General features: G+C 43.6%; 1 protein-coding gene across 3 annotated transcripts; it reads right to left on the minus strand.

Annotated features, from left to right (window-relative positions):
• Positions 1 to 3,905: 3,905 nt before the first annotated feature.
• LOC108256612 (cilia- and flagella-associated protein 44) lies at positions 3,906 to 20,041 on the minus strand. Of its 3 annotated transcripts, none has more exons than XM_053675020.1 (32): positions 19,908 to 20,041; positions 19,430 to 19,503; positions 19,148 to 19,310; positions 18,890 to 18,992; positions 18,376 to 18,592; positions 18,155 to 18,269; positions 17,889 to 18,053; positions 17,291 to 17,446; positions 17,058 to 17,105; positions 16,799 to 16,898; positions 16,077 to 16,171; positions 15,626 to 15,826; positions 15,279 to 15,389; positions 15,033 to 15,185; positions 14,740 to 14,946; positions 14,394 to 14,536; positions 13,944 to 14,279; positions 13,295 to 13,457; positions 12,951 to 13,081; positions 12,651 to 12,856; positions 11,975 to 12,134; positions 11,649 to 11,826; positions 10,319 to 10,903; positions 9,949 to 10,152; positions 9,582 to 9,777; positions 9,386 to 9,499; positions 8,828 to 8,958; positions 8,231 to 8,347; positions 7,883 to 8,084; positions 7,638 to 7,798; positions 6,856 to 6,990; positions 3,906 to 6,264 (listed from the first exon to the last, which is right to left on the minus strand). In XM_053675020.1, exons 2-32 carry the CDS (start codon positions 19,486 to 19,488, stop codon positions 6,043 to 6,045), a joined length of 5,277 nt encoding a protein of 1,758 aa, XP_053530995.1. In that variant the 5' UTR covers positions 19,489 to 19,503; positions 19,908 to 20,041; the 3' UTR covers positions 3,906 to 6,042. The 3 variants fall into 3 exon arrangements, with proteins under 3 accessions (XP_053530995.1, XP_053530993.1, XP_053530994.1); XM_053675018.1 differs by having other exon boundaries at positions 11,975 to 12,137; XM_053675019.1 differs by having other exon boundaries at positions 11,975 to 12,137; positions 19,430 to 19,506; positions 19,908 to 19,987.
• Positions 20,042 to 20,117: the final 76 nt, after the last annotated feature.

The following is a 20,117-nucleotide window of genomic DNA, read 5'->3' on the forward strand; positions in this document are numbered from 1 at the left end:
TAGTAGTAGTAGTAGTAGTAATAACAGAAGTAGTAGCAGTAGTAATAATATAGTAGTAGTAGTAGTAGTAATATAGTAATAGTAGCAGTAGTAGTAGTAGTAGTAATGACAGAAGTAGTAGGAATAGTAATAGAAGTAGTAATATAATAGTAGCAGTAGTAGTAGTAGTAGTAGTAGTAATAACAGAAGTAGTAGTAGTAGTAATATAGTAATAGTAGCAGTAGTAGTAGTAGTAGTAATAACAGAAGTAGTAGTAATATAGTAATAGTAGTATTAATATAATAATAGCAGTAGTAGTAGTAGTAGTAATATAGTAATAGTAGTAGTAGTAGTAGTAGTAGTAATAACAGAAGTAGTAGTAATATAGTAATAGTAGTAGTAATATAATAGTAGTAGTAGTAATAGCAGTAGTAGTAGTAGTAGTAGTAATAACAGAAGTAGTAGTAGTAGTAATAATATAGTAATAGTAGTAGTAGTAGTAATATAGTAGTAGTAGTAGTAGTAGTAGTAATAACAGAAGTAGTAGTAATATAGTAATAGTAGTATTAATATAATAATAGCAGTAGTAGTAGTAGTAGTAATATAGTAATAGTAGTAGTAGTAATATAGTAATAGTAGTGATAGTAATATAGTAATAGTAGTAATAGTAATATAGTAATAGTAGTAATAGTAATATAGTAATAGTAGTAATAGTAATATAGTAATAGTAGTAGTAGTAATATAGTAATAGTAGTAGTAGTAATATAGTAATATAGTAATAGTAGTAATAGTAATATAGTAATAGTAGTAATAGTAATATAGTAATAGTAGTAATAGTAATATAGTAATAGTAGTAGTAGTAATATAGTAATAGTAGTAATAGTAATATAGTAATAGTAGTATTAATATAATAATAGCAGTAGTAGTAGTAGTAATATAGTAATAGTAGTGATAGTAATATAGTAATAGTAGTAATAGTAATATAGTAATAGTAGTAATAGTAATATAGTAATAGTAGTAATAGTAATATAGTAATAGTAGTAATAGTAATATAGTAATAGTAGTAGTAGTAATATAGTAATAGTAGTAGTAGTAATATAGTAATATAGTAATAGTAGTAGCAATATTACTCTTGGTACTGGTAGTAATAGTAATTGTAGAAGCAGTAGTATTAAACAACAAAAAAACATTTTGCACAATTTCTGTTTATTGTTCTGGTTAAATGTCTAACTACAGGTTGTTGTTGTTCTTCTGCTTCTTGTTAAAATAATATATATCTTTAAGAAGCACTATGCACCTGCAGGCCAGAACAGAGCTTATCAAACAGACAAAATATGATTTTCCCCCTGCCTCTTTCCTCCTTTTGTTATTGTAGGTGATCTAAAGGCTCCACTCTCTGTATTGCTCTTTTGACTCCAGGTCCGTGTCTCGCTCACAGCGCTATGCACTGAAGTGTAGGAAAGGAAAAAGTTCCTGCACCGGCTGTGAATGAATGATATGATACGAGCGAAGAGCTTCTGGCTTTAGGAGAGCACTTTACAAAGCTCTTGTGAAGCTAAACCCTATTGTGTTTGCTATGATGTATATGTGTGTGTGTGTGTGTGTGTGTGTGTGTGTGTGTGTGTGTGTGTGTGTGTGTGTGAGAGAGAGAGAGAGAGAGAGAGAGAGAGAGGAGCTGAGAGGATGGAGCATTTTAAAAAGTTCTTGTCATGCTGGCTCTATTGTGTGTGCGACATGGTGGGGGGTGTATGAGAGTGTGTGTGTGTGTGTGTGTGTGTGTGTGTGTGTGTGTGTGTGTGTGTGTGTGTGTGTGTCGGGGGGGGTCACGCTGTGCGCTCATTTTTTCAGCCTGTCAGAACTCTATCCGAGATTCAGCCGGAACTAATCAACTCCAATAGGCCTACCCACAATGCCCTGCACTGGGCTGGGGGCTGGAATGTGGGAACACAGGGGCGAGAGCAAAACTCCCTCCAACACACACACACACACACACACACACACACACACACACCAGGTCTACACCACTTTGCACTCAGCCTGTACCACATACAACACTCCCACTGTTTCACACTGCCGTAATAATAAACACTTGCAATAATATTTTCATAGCAAGCAACGGCCTGCCTCAGATCACAGCATTACACAGCTGCAGCAGTCTCACACACACTCACTCACACACACACACACACACACACACACACACACACACACACACACCATGTCTCAAATACTTAATAATACTCCTGTAGAGATTTTTTTCTTAATAAAAACAAAAAAAAAAAAGTTTCTCTGTATTCCTGTCCAATATGCAGGCATTGTGTTGACTTTATTCTTGTCACAAAATTACAAAATTACACTCGAAACCAAAATCATCTGAAATACCTGTTTTTTAAAAAAACAAACAAATCATTATTAATATTTTAATTGACATTGTGGAGCTGGTGATTATTATGGACTACTTATAAAACTTAATAAAAGGGTTCTCTGGGTGGTTCTTGTTTTAAAAATGTAAAGGAAAACCCTTTGTTAGAGGGTTCCATAGAGAACCTGTAAGGGTTCCACCAGAATAGGAACCACTGGAGAAGCCTTTGCAGTCATTAGTTAGTCATTTAATTACACACCTGGACAGTTCAATTGTTTAATGGTTTATTGGGAGGGGAAATTGTTCCAATGGCCCCAATAAACAAATATTCATAATATATATATATCTACTATATGCATATTAAATATTATATTATATACATACATACTCGTAAAATAAATCTGTGTTGGGGGGGGGGCACTATTTCAAATAAAAATAAACAATTCAAGGGGTCTTTCGCTGAAAAAGGTTTGAAAACCCCCTGTTAAAAATCACACTAAGTGCCAGAGAATACTGAAGATCAGGAAAGCCAATTCAACACAGAAGCACATGCTCTGACGGATTTCCAGTCCAACTCGGGAATTTCAAGACCTCCCTCTTCATCAAACACGACTGAAAAACTCTAAGCAACGGTGCAAAAACGGAAAAATAAGCCACATCACACCACATCACACCACAGCGGCCGGCGATCGTTCTGAGGGGAACAACATGAGGAGAAAGTGCTCATAAACAAGTTCATGGGTTAGTGAGAGAGCCAGCCAGCTGCTCCTGCCCCCTGCTGGACGCTCACATCATGGACAAGGACGTGGAGGAAAACAAGGACCGACCTTGTCCTCCTGGTATGTTCAACCTTCTTTGATCAAATTCTTCCAACAAACGCCAACGCTTGAGTTTTATCACAACTGAGAAGTATTGACCAAAGCTGATAACAAAAGATCAGAGCTGAGCTGAGGGCACTTATCAGGTCACTGTCTCCTGCTGAGTGTCTATAGTGTGTGTGTTTGAGACAGAGTGTATGTGTGTGTGTGTGTGTGTGTGAGTTTGTGTGTGCGAGTGTGTGTATATGTGTGTGCGTTAGTGTGTGTGTGTGTGTATATGTGTGAGTGTATATGCATGTGTGTATATGTGTGTATGTATGTATATGTGTGTGTGAGTGTGTGTGTGTATGTGTGAGTGTGTATGTGTGTGCTTATATGTGTGAGTGTGTATATGCATGTGTGTGTGTGTGTGTGTGTGTGAGAGTGTGTGTGTGTGTGTATATGCGTGTATGTGCGTGAGTGTGTATATGTGTGAGTGTGCGTGAGTGCGTGTGTGTGTGTGTATATGTGTGAGTGCATGTGTGTGTATGTACGTGTGTGTGTGAGTGTGTGTGTGTGTGTGTGTGTGTGTGTGAGGGTGAGAGGTCTGATGATATGGCCCTTCAGGAAGGTGAAGTGGGAGCATTTTTTAAACATGTAAAGAAAAGCCCCAGCCCGCCCTCATAATGAGAGCTGCTCGTTGTGTTTTAATGAGTGTGTGTTTAAGTCTGCGAGAATGAGCGTTCGTGCGTGTCGAAGAGGAGGAGGAGGGGGGTGAAGGGGAACAAGGGTTTGTTAGGGGAAAGAATTAATGAGAGAAAGAGATCGATTCGGAGTCTGAGTGTCTGAGAGTGGGCCTGCATGGGATGCACCGTGGACTTAATCTTAATGGGTGTGGGTGTGAGTCTGAGCTGGTATTTTAATAGATGTGTGTGTGTGTACTTTTCGCAGGGGCAAAATGTGCCTGTATGATATATGTACGGATCATTAATCATTATCTCAGTGCAGGTTTTTGGAAATCCCTTGTGTTATCTGAGTTATTTTAATCGCACTCTCGTTTCTTCAAGCCACATATAACAACAGCATCGAAATGACCATGTATTCCTATCTCTATTGGGAATAACCAATAACGCTGACCCTCAAACGCTCCAGATAGGAATCAGGTCTCAATATAACGTTACACATTAAATGTTCATGAACAAGTTTTTAATAAATTGCAATACATATAGTTGAAATTTTTTTTTTTTTAAATACATCTCTATTACATCTCTATCTGGTAGTGAGTCCCTCAAATAATGTTGATGAAAAGATTATTTTGAATTTTGACCCTTGTTGGACCTCCAGGAAGAAAGCTGGCTTTAAACGTTAAAAATAAATAAATAAATAAACACCTTTTATTTGAGGGGGGAAAAAATGATTATACTAATAGCACTAATGTACAAATCAAGGGAAATACCTCATAAATATAGCAATATCATTTTGTGTGTGTGTGTGTGTGTGTGTGTGTGTGTGTGTGTGTGTGTGTGTGTGTGTGTTTGAGGAGGGGTTGCCTATTGACTCTTGAATGACCGGAATAAAGGGCAGCACATGGGAATGGGCTCTTGGCTCTCGGCAGGGGGCTGCATTGAGAGCCACTGGGACGGGGTTAATCCCCTATTCACCCGCTCCTCCGCTGGGCCCGCAGCGTTTCCCCGGCGACCCTGAACTCGCCGTTTTTGCATCGCAATTTCCCAGCCACTTTATGGCACGCAGTTATTATGTGTGATATTTTATCGGCCCATTGAGGAGGTCGAATAAACTCAAGTGCTCCTTAAACCGCTGAAGTGAACCAAAGACCTCCTCGTCTGTAATCGCGTCAAGGCCGAACCGAGTCGTTGTTCGAGGAATCAAAAAAGAAAGAAAGAAGAAAAATTTGCCGGGTGTGTCATTTTTTTTCTTCTTTCTAATACTGTGTTTTTCACCTGCTGTTCCTAATAATCCTACAAGTTCTCTATAGGATTGAAGCCTGTCAGAGGCTATCACACACACACACACACTTAACTCAGGGTTTAAGGACACTCTCCAGACTTTCCGAGTAGGCGTTCAGAGCTGAGCGGGTGTGTTCATTGGTTTTTCTTAGTTGAAGGTTGGAAATTCTGAGTTACTTTTGTAGTCAATTAGCTATCTTTAGTTGAATGCAGCATAGGCCCCCTATCTTTCAAAGATAAAAAGACATCAAATAAATATAAAGATATGAGACCTGAGGCTGGGGCTGATTTCTTTCTAGCCCGGACTGTAGAGTCATGCAGCCTATCAGTGACAGCCATGTCACGTGACCTCCAATCGCACTTTGATATTTTTCACGTCCGCTTCACGTGTGTGAAATACAGTCACTGGTGTAATGAACATGAACGAGATGGATTGTTTACTCGGTCATTCTTTTTTTGCCCCCAAAATGCCTTGGGAGGAGAAACTAAAAAGTAGAACGACGAAGCAGACGACAGGACAAATGAGAGAAATGGAACGTTTAGCATGTTTGTTTTTGGTTACAACTTTTCCACGTTCGGTATTTCTGAGGAAACACGGTGAGAACCCGGGTAAAGCGTTATAGACTTGAACCTCTAAAGAAAGAAAAAAAAAAGAAATCTCAAATAGAAGTCTGTATTTGCCTTTATATATATATATACATATATATAATTTTTTTATTGTTATTATTTATTCATATCACATTTTCTATTATCTAATAAAGTGCTGTTATTGATGAACACGGCGCAGATTTTCTCCAGAGATTTTACATTTGTCTCCTAGACACTTTATTGAGCTTAGGTTTGTCCCAGGATAACTCTGTGACTCTCAGTGGATATAGATTAGGATTCAGAAATACACCGAAGCGTTCTTTTAAGTCAATCAAAAGGCCAAATGCGTCTAAGGTAAAGCACGCCTGCGTTGAAGGGGGGTGTTTCTATGGATGGAGGGTAAACTTGGTAAACTAGGCTCACTCGGGGGTAGGACGTGGCCGCCTTTGCGAGACAGGTTGCTGATCTCCTGCTTCAGCCATTTGATTTTCTCTGCCTGGTTCTGGACGTGCAGCTGCAGCCTTTGGATGTCCTCTTGATCAGCCTGTCGGGAGCCCTGGAACTGGTGGCTCTGATACACACACACACACACACACACACACACACACACACACTCATCAGCACAATGGTATTCATTCAAATTAAAATTGTTCTGTTCAGACCAGGCAGAAATAACTGTCTCAGGTGATCCTATCAGAAGTGGACAGCCGAGACGGACGGCTCTCGTGTGTCTCAGATGCGTGTTTAGTCATCGCTCGTGACTGGATGTGGTGACTAGGTCGCTCTTTAATGCTGCCAGTGGAAGTAACTAGTGAACGGCATATATTTACATTTCATTATCCTCTCTGTAGTAAGCATAAAAGAAATGAGAACATTACTTAACTTCGGTAAAATACTTTGACAATTTATACCTTCTGTGGTAAATCAGGATTTCTTCAACTTTTTTTGCAATAAGGGATTCCTTTAACTGGTAAATAAATTTCATGCACCCCCGCAGTACATGCTTATTTTATGAACAAAGTCGATTATTCTTTAGGCCTACCTGTTTTTGAGTTCATAAACTCGCTTATGGCTAGAAATGTCCCTGTGAAAGACATACACACACACACACACACACACACACACACACACACACACACACACACACACACACACAGAGTACCATCTTCCTCTGCCTGGCATTGAGTTTGTCGTCCAGCAGCTTTTTCTCGGTCAGCAGGCTGTTGAGGCTGCGCAGACGTGCTGTGTGCTCTCTGGTCACGTCGGTCAGTTCCTGCTTGGCAGCGGCCACTTTCATCTAAAACACACACACACACACACACACACACACACACACACTCATGCTGAGCAACATCTTTATCCTCAACACATTTATCCAGTCAAAGATGAGCATAACTACGTTTTCCAAAGTTTGAGGAACTAAGCAGTGCTGGAAATTTCCTGAATGAGAAGCTAAGCACACTGTTTCCGCACCAAGTTCTCGATTTGTTGTGGAAGCCTGGACTGTTACGATATGCAAAACATTTGATCAGAGATATATGATTGGTGTGTTTATCTGTACAGCTGAAAGGTCAACGAAACAAAACAATCGCAATTTCAATAAAAGTGCAATCGCAATTTCAATAAATCGAGCTGCAAAAAAAAAAGAAAAAAAAAAAAGGTCGCAGCGAAATCAAGCGATTTTGGCCGCAATAATCACAAAATAATAATAATAATAATCTCAGTAAGAAATAAGTAAGACTAACTTACTTACGCATCACATGTGGTGGAGATCAACATTGAAATTGCGTTGTGGTTTTAATTTTTTTAATTTATTTTGAATTTGATTTATTTATTTTGTTCCCAGTGACTAATGTGACTGGATGAACTTTGTTGTTTTACTTCTTATTTCAAATTTTGTACGTGTGTGTACGTGTGTACGTGTGGGTGTATGTGTGTGTGTACCTGCCACATCCTGAGCTCCTGCCTGTTCTGAGCCTCCCGCACTTGCCTCTCGTACTTCATCTCTTCCAGCTTCCGGCTGCCGCTCAGAGTCTGCAGAGCCTCCAGATCCACCAGCTTCCCGAACTTCTTGAACATCACTTGTTCGCAGTGTGCCTTTAACTCTACACACACACACACAACACACATTTTTCACCAGCTCACCGGACTCCAACGAGCAACCTGATCGGAAGTGAACAGAAACTGACCCTGACACTCGGCCTCCATGTCTCGGAGGTCGTTTCGGAGCTGGACGTGTTGTTGGCTTGCTTGTCTGTATAACTGCCTCTGAGCGCTCTTCTCCTGCTGCAGCTCCTTAATGCGTTCGTGCAATCGGCTCACGGACGCCGCGTTCATCAACAGCGCCCCGCTCAGGTCAGAGGGCATCGCTCCGTTATTCATATACTCGATCTGAGACACAGAGAGAGAGAGAGAGAAAGAGAGAGAGAGAGAGAGAGAGATGAAGACTTAGAATGCGGTGACAAACTCACAGTAGCATACTGTCACTCAAACACACACATACACACATACACACACACACACACACACACACACACCTGGTGCAGTCTCAGTGGCACGACCACATCCAGCTCATTGACCTTCTGCTGCTTCTCTCGGTTTAAGAGCTCCAGGTCGCCCTCTGCTGCTTTCAGGTTGCTCTGCACTATCTTCTCCTGATAGAGGAAACACACACACACACACACACACACACACACACATTGGTACACATACTTTATGCTGCATTTGACTATAGGTCATATCTAGAAATTCCTACTCGAGAACTTGGTGTATTCTTCTCAACGACGAGTTCAGGGAGTGATGTCAAATCAAAATGGCCGCTCGCAGCCTCAACAGTAAACACAGAAGCTCTTCTCACCTTTAAATCACTGTTTTAGCTCAATCAACATACACACATATTGTCTTATTAAATCAAGAACACTGACTCTACAACTTCCTGTTTGAGGAGGAAAACATACATCACTCATCGCAGTTAGCTGACCAGACCAGAAAAGACGTCGACGGCGGCCATGTTTTCTTCTCGCTTTGTACCATAAACGCACAGATTCTCAAAAACCCGTTCCGAGCTAAGCCGAACGCCGCGTTAGAGACGCAGCCAATACCCTGTAAAGAAAGTACTGTTGTGATTCTCTTACTTTCTTGGTTAGCGAGTCACACTCCTTCCTCAGGCTGTCTGCTATCATTTTCTCCTCGTGCAAAAGCTCCTCCAAATCCAGACGATGCTCACGCAAACTTAACGTGCTCTCGAAAAGCTCCGGGTCGCAGTCTTACACACACACAAAAAAGGGGGGGAAAAAAGAATTCGAATATGTACAAAAAAATGAATGTATTCCAAATCTAAATGGACATCATGTGTTTTTCACAGAGCTTTTTGGTTTCTTCTCATTATTTACCATCACGCTTGAAAACCTGTCGTCATGTTAGAAAAGGAGAATAATTCTATGATAAACTCATTTGTTTCACTTAAGTCTGTATTAATGCACAAACTAGCTCACTATTATCATTATGATGATGATGATGATTATTATTATTATTATTATTATTATTATTATTATTATTATGATGTTATTTCTTTACATGAGGCAGGACGGTGTTTTCGCCGAGTCAGCGCCAGGACCGGGCAACACGTTAGAGCTTTTACTCGCCCATCGTATCATTTATCCTACACTCTAATGATGTTCATGTCGGCTTACTCTGAGGACAGACGCTATCGTCAAAGCCACCGGCTCCGTCCAAGCTTTCATCATCCTCATCACTGTCCCAGTCTGATTCTTCATCAGAGTCTTCCTCACTCTCCTCTTCTTCCTCTGGTAAAACAACATGATAAGCACAAATAGCCATAAACACGCACGCACGCACGCACGCACACACACACACACACACACACACCATCGGTGCCAGGCTTCTCTTTCTTCTTCACTCGTTTGATCTTCTTCTTGAAGACTCTGGTGAGGAAATCTGCAAACTTGTTGTTGTCTCCGAGTGAAGCCTGGAACGTGGAGGCTAGCACTTTCTCTCTCTCATGCAGCTTCGCGATGTCTCTCTTCTTCACCTCCAACTGATATTTACACTCCTCCAGCTTCAACTAAAACACACACACACACACACACACACACACACACACACACACACACACATACACAAAGTACCCTATAAGGATATTCACAAAAACCCGACAAGTGTAAAACACACAAAGACAAATAAAAATAGACACACACACACACACACACACACACACACACACACACACACACACCCTGAGCTCTCTCTCCTCCTGCACGCAGGCGTTTAGCCTCTCCTGTAGCGTGATCTCTCTCTTCTCGAACTCTTTAAGCATGAGGAGCTCCTGGGACAGCGTGACGTGTCGGAGGTCAGCCAGCTTCATCTGCACGTCCAGCGTGCTTTTCTCATGACGCAGGAGACGCAGCCGAGCATCGAACACACACACGGCCTCCTCCAGCTCCATCAGAAAGGGAGAGAGAGAAGAGAACGCTTACTGTGTTGCAATCTCGAGAACAGAGCCACTGTTTCTCTTTATTCACTGTGACTATGAGTATGTATCACATGACCTCACACACACACACACACACAGACACACACACACACAAACACACACACAGACACACCTGTTGCATCAGTTTGTCTTGCAGGTAAAGGTTGCGAATCTCCTCCACCTCCATCATCTCCTGTTCTAGCTCGCTGAGGTTCTTCCTTGAGTGTGCGTGCACCTCCTCTGCGTGTGTGTGTTCCTCCTCTGCGTGTGTGTGTTCCTCCTCGGCGTGTGTGTGTACCTGCTCGGCGTGTGTGTGTACCTCCTCGGCGTGTGTGTGTTCCTCCTCGGCGTGTGTGTGTTCCTCCTCGGCGTGTGTGTGTTCCTCCTCGGCGTGTGTGTCCTCATCACCTTCCTGTTGCATCATCTCCAGCACATCCTGAGGCTCCTCGTGCTTCTCGTCCCAGCTGGTGTGGCTCATTTTGGCCCGCGCAGCGGCATAGTGCTTCAGCGTGGTGCGGCTGTACTGCATCTCTCTCTCAGGTGTCTCCTCGGGCGTCAGTGTGGGCGTGGCGGGTGGTGGGCGGTGCTTATCTGGGGGGAGGAGCTTCTGAACGGCCTGAAGCTGCCGCATTTGGGAGTGGAACTGGGAGACGAGAGCCACCTTTGAGTCCCGCAGGGCCAGCACGCGCTCGTTCATCTGGATTTTCCTCTGGTAGATCTGGATCGGACGACACGTTTATGCGGGGGGACACACACACACACACACACACACACACACACACACACACACACAGGTCAATCACCTGGTTTAAGGAAAGATTACAATTTTCAAAAAGACCCACACACAATAGAAATTTAAATAAAATATATTTTTATATGAATAATTAATTTTATATATAGATTTAAATAAAAATATATAATAACAAATATTTTAAGCTTAACTGAGGTGGTTTAATTGACCTGTGCAACAGAAAGATAGAGAGAAGGAGAGTGCAACAGAAAGAAAGAAAGACAGAGAGGGAGAGTGCAACAGAAAGAAAGAAAGAAAGAAAGGAAGGAAGAAAGAAAGAAAGAAAGAAAGACAGAGAGGGAGAGTGCAATAGAAAGAAAGAAAGAAAGAAAGAAAGAAAGAAAGAAAGAAAGAAAGAAAGAAAGACAGAGAGGGAGAGTACAACAGAAAGAAAGAAAGACAGAGAGGGAGAGTACAACAGAAAGAAAGAAAGACAGAGAGGGAGAGTACAACAGAAAGAAAGAAAGAAAGAAAGAAAGAAAGAAAGAAAGACAGAGAGGGAGAGTACAACAGAAAGAAAGAAAGAAATAAAAAAGGAGAGTGCAACAGAAAGACAGAAAGAAAGAGAGGGGAGTGCAACAGAAAGAAAGAAAGAGAGGGAGAGAGAGAGAGAGAGAGAAAGAGAGAAAGGTTATAGAAACATATTTGTGGTTCTTTTCTGCAGCGTGTGGACCTGCTCCTCCAGCTCGATCACTTGTGCCGTCTTCTTCTCCACGTTCATCCTCAGGTGCTCCGGCACCGTGAAGTCCTTCGCCGTCTTCAGTTTGAAGTCGCCCATGTTCTCCGCGGCCGACCGGATTGCGCGGATGTCTTCTGGATCCTCGTAGTCCGCGCTGGGTTTGGCGGCGTAGCTGAGACGAGGAAAAGAAGACAGGTAGAAGACAGATTGAAAAATACTCGAGTATTTCTTTTAATAAATAATCAGGCGTGGCAACGCCTCCACCATCCCTTCTTTCTCTACGTCTGGACCTCACTGAGGAATTTCAGGTGGAGACTCACAGTTCGTCCCAGTCTCTCTTCCTCTGCTCTATCCTGGCGCGAGCCTTCTCCGCTTTCTCGGCTGCCTTGCGCAGTTTCTCCGCCTGTCTGGCTGCCAGCTTGCCTCCGGCTCCCTGTGGCCCTCGCCGCTGTGACGCTGCTGTGGCGGCTAAAGCTTCCTCTGCTGCCGGAGAGACATTACACACGTTACACGATCGGCTTCTGCAGTACCGATCCCCTTCACCTTCACAAAGCAGATTCGTGCTACAGTGCCGCCGAGTTCTCAAATCTGATTGGTCAGAAGGTGTGGACTAGTTTTTCAGAACTAGAACCTTCATGAACTCTTTCGCAGGAAGCTGTATCGGGTCGTGTCGGCACGTTGTCAGGACGTTTTCAGATACGGGAAAGTCTTCAGGACAAAAGGACTACAGTCTCTCGGGAAAAGGAACAGAGACTGGTGACAGATCGAACGTTTATCGCTTTATAATGTACCTGATAGCACGAGCTAACCTGAAGACATTTCCCAACAGAAAATGTAACTATAACGAGATCAAAATGATGACGTATCATTTACTAATACGTAAAAATCGCTGTGGTATAAGAGAAATAAAACACCACAAGACGTGCTATTATAGGAAATCACTGTTTAAAAACTCTGCATAGCCACACACACACACACACACATCGGTACTCTGACCTGTGATGACATCTGCATGAGTTTCTTTCTGTTCTTTAGGGCCGCACTGCTCCTGAGCGGCGAGGTCAGAACGTTGTGCGTCTCTTCCCCGCTCCTTCAGCTGGTGGAGTTTGTTGGGCAGAGCTACCAGCCTGTAGGTGGAAACCTTATGATCGCTCCTGATTGCAGACACGGTCACTGCGTCACACGCCACCGCGTCCAAAAACCTGTGGAACAAAAAAAAAAAAAAAAAACTTCACTGCGCTATTTAGAAACTTAGCGACGTGAGCGAGTGAGAGAAAGAGGAGTGATAGACGGCACCTCTCCTGGAGCTTCTGCAGGCCGATACGGCATCTCTCCGTCTCCCAGGCTAATTCTCTCCTCACCTCCGTCACTCTCTCAGCCGTCCATCTCTCTACTTCCTCCCGGAAACGTGAATCCAACTCCAGCTCCTAAAGCACAAGTCAAATCGACATCTGCTACGTGGGAACGCTTTCATCATTTCATCTCCCACCCTCTGTAGCGGTGTGTGAGGGTAATTCACACCTTTTCACACTGCTACTTACAGCGATGTAGCACACTTGGATGCAAGCTAGGAGAGGTATTTATTTTCCGGGTAAAAATAAATGCGCATCAATGCGAGGATGAAACGAGGAGTGTGTTACCGAGCGCTCCAGGCGGACGTGTTCCAGCAGACACTGGTTCTGCTGCAGCAGGGCTTTGAAACGGCTTCGCAACTCAGCGAGCTTCTTACGGCGCTCCTGCTTCCTCGATTCAGCCTCCCGGTGCAGGCGGTCCAGCTCCAGCTTCTGCTTAGCTGTCTCTATACTGCACACACACACACACACACACACACACACAAACAAGTTATTTGTAATTTCTCACTCAATTCTCTAGTAATCAACTGCAGAATTATTGGCACCTTTACCGAATGTGATACATTTTCGTTTCAAAAGTATTGGCACCCAGTAGAGACCCTTTCCAGTAATGTCTAACAGGGTTGGAAACACTTGTAAGAGGATTTTGGACACTACGCAGAAGATTCTTTCAAATCATTGAGTGGTTTTTCAAGCAATTTGTTTGTGAACTCCTTGTGATAACGGTTTTGTTTTTAGACGGAGGAAAGGTAGGGCGTTTTCTCCAAGTGTTTGAGAAGAAAGTTTGAATCTTTGTGTGTGATTTCTTTCAATGCATTCACTTGAAGGGTGCCAATACTTCTGGAGTTGAATTTGCTCTGGAGTAAGAATTAGTTTTCTTTGTATTTAGAGTTTGTGTCTGCTATCGTTTCAAACAAACACACACACACACACACACCTGTAGGCAGCGGGGTCATCTATATCGAGAGGTGCAGGCTCCGTGTCCAGGCTGAGGCGTGGTGAGGGCACTTTGGCGTGTCCCCTCTGTAGTGCGTTCTCCATCTCCTCCATCTCCAGCAGCCTGAACGAGAAGATGTTTCCGTCTGCGCCGGTGCTCAGCACGAAGCGGCTGTCATGGCTGACACGGAGCTGTCGGAGGCTTCCATACTGGCTGTCATGAACACCGAGCGCCCAGTACGCCTGCATGTGCACCGGGTGCAGCTCCCCTGACTCCAGAGGATAAGCCCGGATACTGCCGTCCTGCATCCCACACAGCAGCAGCTGCCTCGTCTCGCTGAGGGGACAGAGGACAGAAACAGAAGAAAAGAGGTTCACTGTGAGTATGTGTGAGTGTGTGTGCGTGTGTGTGTGTGTGTGTGTGTGTGTGTGTGTGTGTGTCTGTGTGTACCAGAAGCAGACAGTGAGGATGGGGTTTTGATCTGCATCTTGGACTGGGACATAAGCGAACGGCTCGTCTCTCCTCTCTGAGGGGTCCACAGACTGCTGCTCCGCAAACTTACAGTGGTACAGATACCCAGAGTCATAGCCTCCCTGAGAGTGAGAGAGCGAGAGGGGGGGTGTGTGTGAAAAACAGAGGGTGAAAGAAAGAAAGAAAGAAAGAAGAATCAGGAAACAGCACACAGCAAAGCCAATAGAAAGTTAAAGGACAGAAACATAAAAAGGTTACAAAGAAAAATAAAAAACCCAAAAAGGAAATAAAAGCTGTGTGTGTGTGTGTGTGTGTGTGTGTGTACCACAGAGAGCCAGAATGCTCCAGGCTCAGTGGAGTAGAAGGCACACTGAAGGGGACTGGGGGGATTGGGAATGAAGATCGGTGGCAACTCTTCTTCCTCTTCCTCTTCCTCTGTAGGAGTTTGTTCCTGATCCTTCTCTTCCTGGAGTGTCGCCTCTTTCTGTCTCTCCTCCTTCATGGCCTGTCTGCGAGCTATCTCTGCGTCCCTCTGGCTCAACACACACACATACACGTGAAAGAAAATACACCCATAAATACGTGGTGTGTACTTTAGTTCCGCAGCCTGCTGCTGACCTTAATGCGTGATTTGATGCTGTGGAAGCAGAAGTGCCTGATGGGAAGGTTGTGCAGATGGTATGTGTTTCCTGCAGCGCGATCGTGTGTGTCAGGAGCCTCAACCTCCACCACATGGCCCGTCTGACAAGCAACTAACAGAGCGTTTCTCTCCTGGAACACACACACACACACACACACATTTTCTATCAGCAAACCAGCAAAACATATAATTACCGTGTGCTGGACATATTCACAAATCCTCACATGAGACTGAGGAGCCCACTGCAAACCCAGAACCGGTCCCGGTACTGTCACAAAGCCGATTGGCTCATAGCTGTCCCCTACTGAGAAGAAGAACACCGTGCCATCCACACTCTGCCAAGAGAGAGAGAGAGAGGGAGAGAGAGAGAGAGAGAGAGAGAGAGAGAGAGAGAGAGAGAAACAATGATTCATAGTGAGAAAGAGACAGTGAGAGAGAAACAGTGATACTGCAGAGACACAGTGAGCAACACACACACACACACACACAGATACAGAGAGAGAGAGAGAGAAAGAGCGAGAGGGAGAGACAACATACAGACAGACAATGAGAGAACAGACACAGTCCATACCCCAGTAGCCATGATCTGCCCATTGTGCTTGTAGGAGATGGCTGTCACAGATGCATTATGGGGTTTGAAGGCCTGTTTGAGATGAAGCTCAGAGAGCTTGTGTCCTGCAACCGCATGTAGACTCTGAGGATTATAGAGCTCCAACAGACGCACTACTCCATCCTCAAAGCCCACCACCAGGAGACTCTCACCACCACACACCTGGAGAGAGAGAGAGAGAGAGAGAGAGAGAGAGAGAGAGAGAGAGAGAGAGAGAGAGAGAGAGAAATTTAGGTTAAATCAGAAGGATCCCCGAGCACTAGGAGGCCACAAAAATACTGTTTAAAGCGATAACTTACAATTGTAACTCTATCTATCAAATCATAAGAGATGCCCTACGTCAAACAGTCATCAAAGGAAATAACAGACATAACAGGGTTGCACAGGATGTGAAGTGATTTAGTGTCCACACCGTACGAGGGGCCCAGGTGAGAGCGCTTCCTCCCTGTCTGTAATGGCTGACTGTGAGCTCCTTGTTGGAAAGGAAGTCAAAAATCCGCAGTGAACCTGCCACAAAGAGGAAAAGAGTGTGTGTGTGTGTGTGTGTGTGTGTGTGTTGAAGCCTGTAACAATACTGACAATATTACACAAATAATCATTAAACACTGCCATATAATATATATATAACATGGTGGGAAAATGGAGGGGGAAACATTCTATTAAAAGCAGAGCTAAGAATATTCATTCATTCATTCATTCATCATCATTTATCTATTTAGCATCATCCTGGGCAGGATCGGATTCCCAGAAAAAAACATTCTGAGGCTGCAAGTACACTGAAACAACGCCACAGTCATCCGTGGCCAGAAATCCAACAGAGCATAAGTGTCCGTGTGTTCTGTGTCTAAGGGATAGCGTTACTCTCTTTCCCCTGCCAATCAAAGTGAAAAAGATGGCATTGGCTTCACGTGTGTGTTTTGCAGCAAACACATGCTAGCTTTCACCTTCTCTGGTTGGTAGCTGTTGTGTTTTGGGGTGAGCTAGCTACTGGGTTGGGGGGAAAAATGAGTTAAAAGAAGTTATATGACCGTAATATGTAAGGAGTGCTTGCACGACTTTTAAAGAGGTACTTAAAACTCCCGTTGGTGTAGTCTAGGGGAGTTTCAGTCCTGGTATAAGTATAATGGGTCTTACGGTCGAATGCAGTGGTGGCCATCAGGTGACTGAATCCAGACACATCCATTCCCTCGATTGCACCAGCGTGGAATGAGAACAGACACTCAGGATCCAGCGTCTGCAAACACACACACACAGAGTTGCACCAATCAGTCAGATAATTATTTTTACCGAGTTGAGAGAGAACGATCTGTTTCATTTTTATTTAAGAGTACTCCTTTAAAGAGATATTCTGCGATATATATTTTTGCCTCAACTGGGATTAAAAAAAACTCACTATATTGGTGAACGACAAGTCCAGTTTCCAGATTCCTCCATTAGAATCCTGAAAAGACACAAATGTTGATCATACAAAAACATTAAAACAGCAAAACAGCTAGAGTTACTCGTTATGCACTCGTTACGTTCTAATACAGCGATGTAGGGTGTTTTGCTATGCTATGCTATGCTATGCTATGCTATAACAGACGATCGTTCGTGATCAGTTTGAGTTTAGGAAAGTGTGTAGACCTGTGCAAACCAGATAGTGGAGTCTGGGACGGCGCTTCTGACCATGGAGGAAAGGCTCACGTTGCGGCCTATAGTCAGCTCGTTCATGGGCTCGATCTCGAACAGCCCGCTGTCGTCCACGCAGTCTGCTGTATCGATGGTTTCAAAGTCCCAGCACTACAACAGACATACTGTTTACTGTATTATTCATATTACTCTAAATCACGCCGCTTAAATTCTGTGTACATGGATATGTATGAATATCAACATCTAAACATTTTACAGTTCGACTCGGAAACCAGATGCACAGGGATCTGGCAAATGCTGCTTTTTATGTGTGTGCAACCAGTAGACCTTTGGTTTTTAGTGACTAACATGCTGACGTAAATAAAATTATCAAATGTAACAGTAGTCCTATATTATAAATCTGGAATGTATAAAATATATATATATATATATGCACGTTGGTCAAGGCTTAGAGTCGCAGAATATTCATCCGTGCTCTAGATACAATGCCAGATTTCACAGATTTTTTTTTTGTCCTGGATCATCTTTAGATCTTCAAGATTTTTTTTGTTCCAGAATAAAGCACTTTCAGATCACACTTGACGCGACTCACCCGGACTGCTCCGTCTGCGCCCACGGTTATCAGCTCTCCCTCGTCCAGAGCGAACTGCTGTATAGGCCCTGCGTGACAGGTGCGTCTGTCTTTCCGTCCGATCTCGACCTTTATCAGACCTCCGTCCCACAGTAGCATGTTTCCCCACTCTGAACCCGAGACCACCTGACGGAGAGAGAGAGCGAGAGAGAGCGAGCGAGACGTGACGATAAGGTACGTCATACATGCTGTGTGTATAAGCATAAGCATGTATCCAGCAAACGCACCTTCCCATCAGGGAGCTCAACATAACCTTCTATATCTGTCAGAGCGGTCTTTCCAAACCTTCCCAGCAGTCCTTGCAGCTTCAAACAAGTGACGGTGTCAGCCATTTTCCAGAACCTACAAACCAAGCAGAATTCCATTCTAACCAAACACACACCAGAACGATGACTATTAGCGTTAAAAGCGTACACGTGAACGTTCGCGGTGATGAATCAACTCTGACTTGATGTGTCCGGAGCCGGAGGTGGTGAGCTGGCCTGGGTTGTCTGGAGAAAACGTGACACGGTAGACGTCCTGAGAGAAGGCCTTACAGCGCAGCACCACCTGCTCCTGGTTCCAGTCCCACACGGTCAACATGTAATCAGGAGCGCCTCCGACGCTCGCCAGCAGCGTGCCATCACCATTAAAGTTCACACAGCTGTATGCCTTACCCGTGCCTCCTGTTTAACACAAGAATACAAACACGTTCATTTCGGTTCTTTTTCAATCATTAACATTCTCCTCAGTGAGTCCATTCAGTGTGTTGCACAAGTGAGGAATAAAACACTCGGAGACATGCTGTTATATGAAAATAAACAGTGACTGGGTGCTTTCTCTGTCATCTGGTTCAGCACGTTCTTCTTATACCACAGAAACATGTCAGCAGTTACACTGTTTATTTTATTATCTATGGAAGTTTGAAAATAAGTTTGATAAATGACAAATACAATGTAGTCGTTTCGCATATTAGACAATACCTCGGAGGATACGATAGGGCTGCAGCGACGGATATTCATAAATAATTATGTCAGGCTGCTTGCCTTTCTCTGCCATGGCGAAATATCTCAGACTGGGATGAGGCTTCAGACACGGACAGAAAGAGGATTAAATATGCATCAATCAAATACTTCAACACAAAAGACAAAAAAGGAGCTTAGCCAGCTGTGTCACATTTTATTATCGTTTTATTAACTATGCATAACTTCTGGTCATAGGAGACCAGAGTGTCAGAGTACCATAATGGCACCGATGCCGCCTCCACTGCGGCTGGGGATATAGCGCTGCTGTTTGGTGTTCATGTCTAGAAGAACCAACACGTTTCCAGCCACGAAGGCCAGTGTGTCCTCGTCCAGCAGCTGCAGGTTTCCTCGTCGCCTGCAGTCATACCCGAACGAATGCCTGGCTCGTGGTTAAGGATTGCGTCTCAGGAGTATGTAGAGAAATAGAGAGATAGAGAGAGAGACAGACAGACAGACAGACAGATAGATAGACAGATATGCTGTTTAACTGCAGGATACGATAGTTGCAGTAGGTTCTCTGGGATGTTTGAACCTGGGCTTGTAAACGCGACGGCCATCTCTGCATTGAAACTCTGCTGAAAACCAGCACAAACATAAGAATATAAAGGAGTTTCAGGCTTCACCAAATGGTAGGGGGTGCTAATACTTTCGAAACAAGTTTTTTCAGAAATACATCCACACATGCGACACACACAATCCATCCAGGGCACCACACACATATTCAAACACTCATTCACTCCTAGCGGGTATTTATCGTAGCCAGTTCAGCTACTGACATGTTTTTCAGCACTTGGGAGGAAACCGGAGAACCCAGATGAAGCACATACAAACGACACTTTCATTATTTTTGAACTATTTTTACACAACTGCCCCTTATCCAAGAAAACCAAACCCTAAATAGTAAATACCCCTGGTTCACAAATCCTCCTCCTACAGTTTCATTAAAAACATTCACAACATATAAAAACGACTTTACCTTCTCTGTGAAACGGGTTACTCTGGTCTGAGGTGTCTATTTTGTTTGAACCCGAAACCTTAGTAACTGTAAGGGAGGCGTGTCGCGTGTTGGGAATGCATTCTGGGAAGTGTAGTTTATTAGCATTGTAGTAAATGAAGCCACAGCCTTGTAGCCTAAAAGTTTGGAGTTGAACCGACTGTGTAAGAACAGGTCCGGTTCTGTTTTTAT

Source organism: Ictalurus punctatus, chromosome 23 (genome assembly GCF_001660625.3).
Source record: "Ictalurus punctatus breed USDA103 chromosome 23, Coco_2.0, whole genome shotgun sequence".
NCBI lineage: Eukaryota > Metazoa > Chordata > Actinopteri > Siluriformes > Ictaluridae > Ictalurus > Ictalurus punctatus.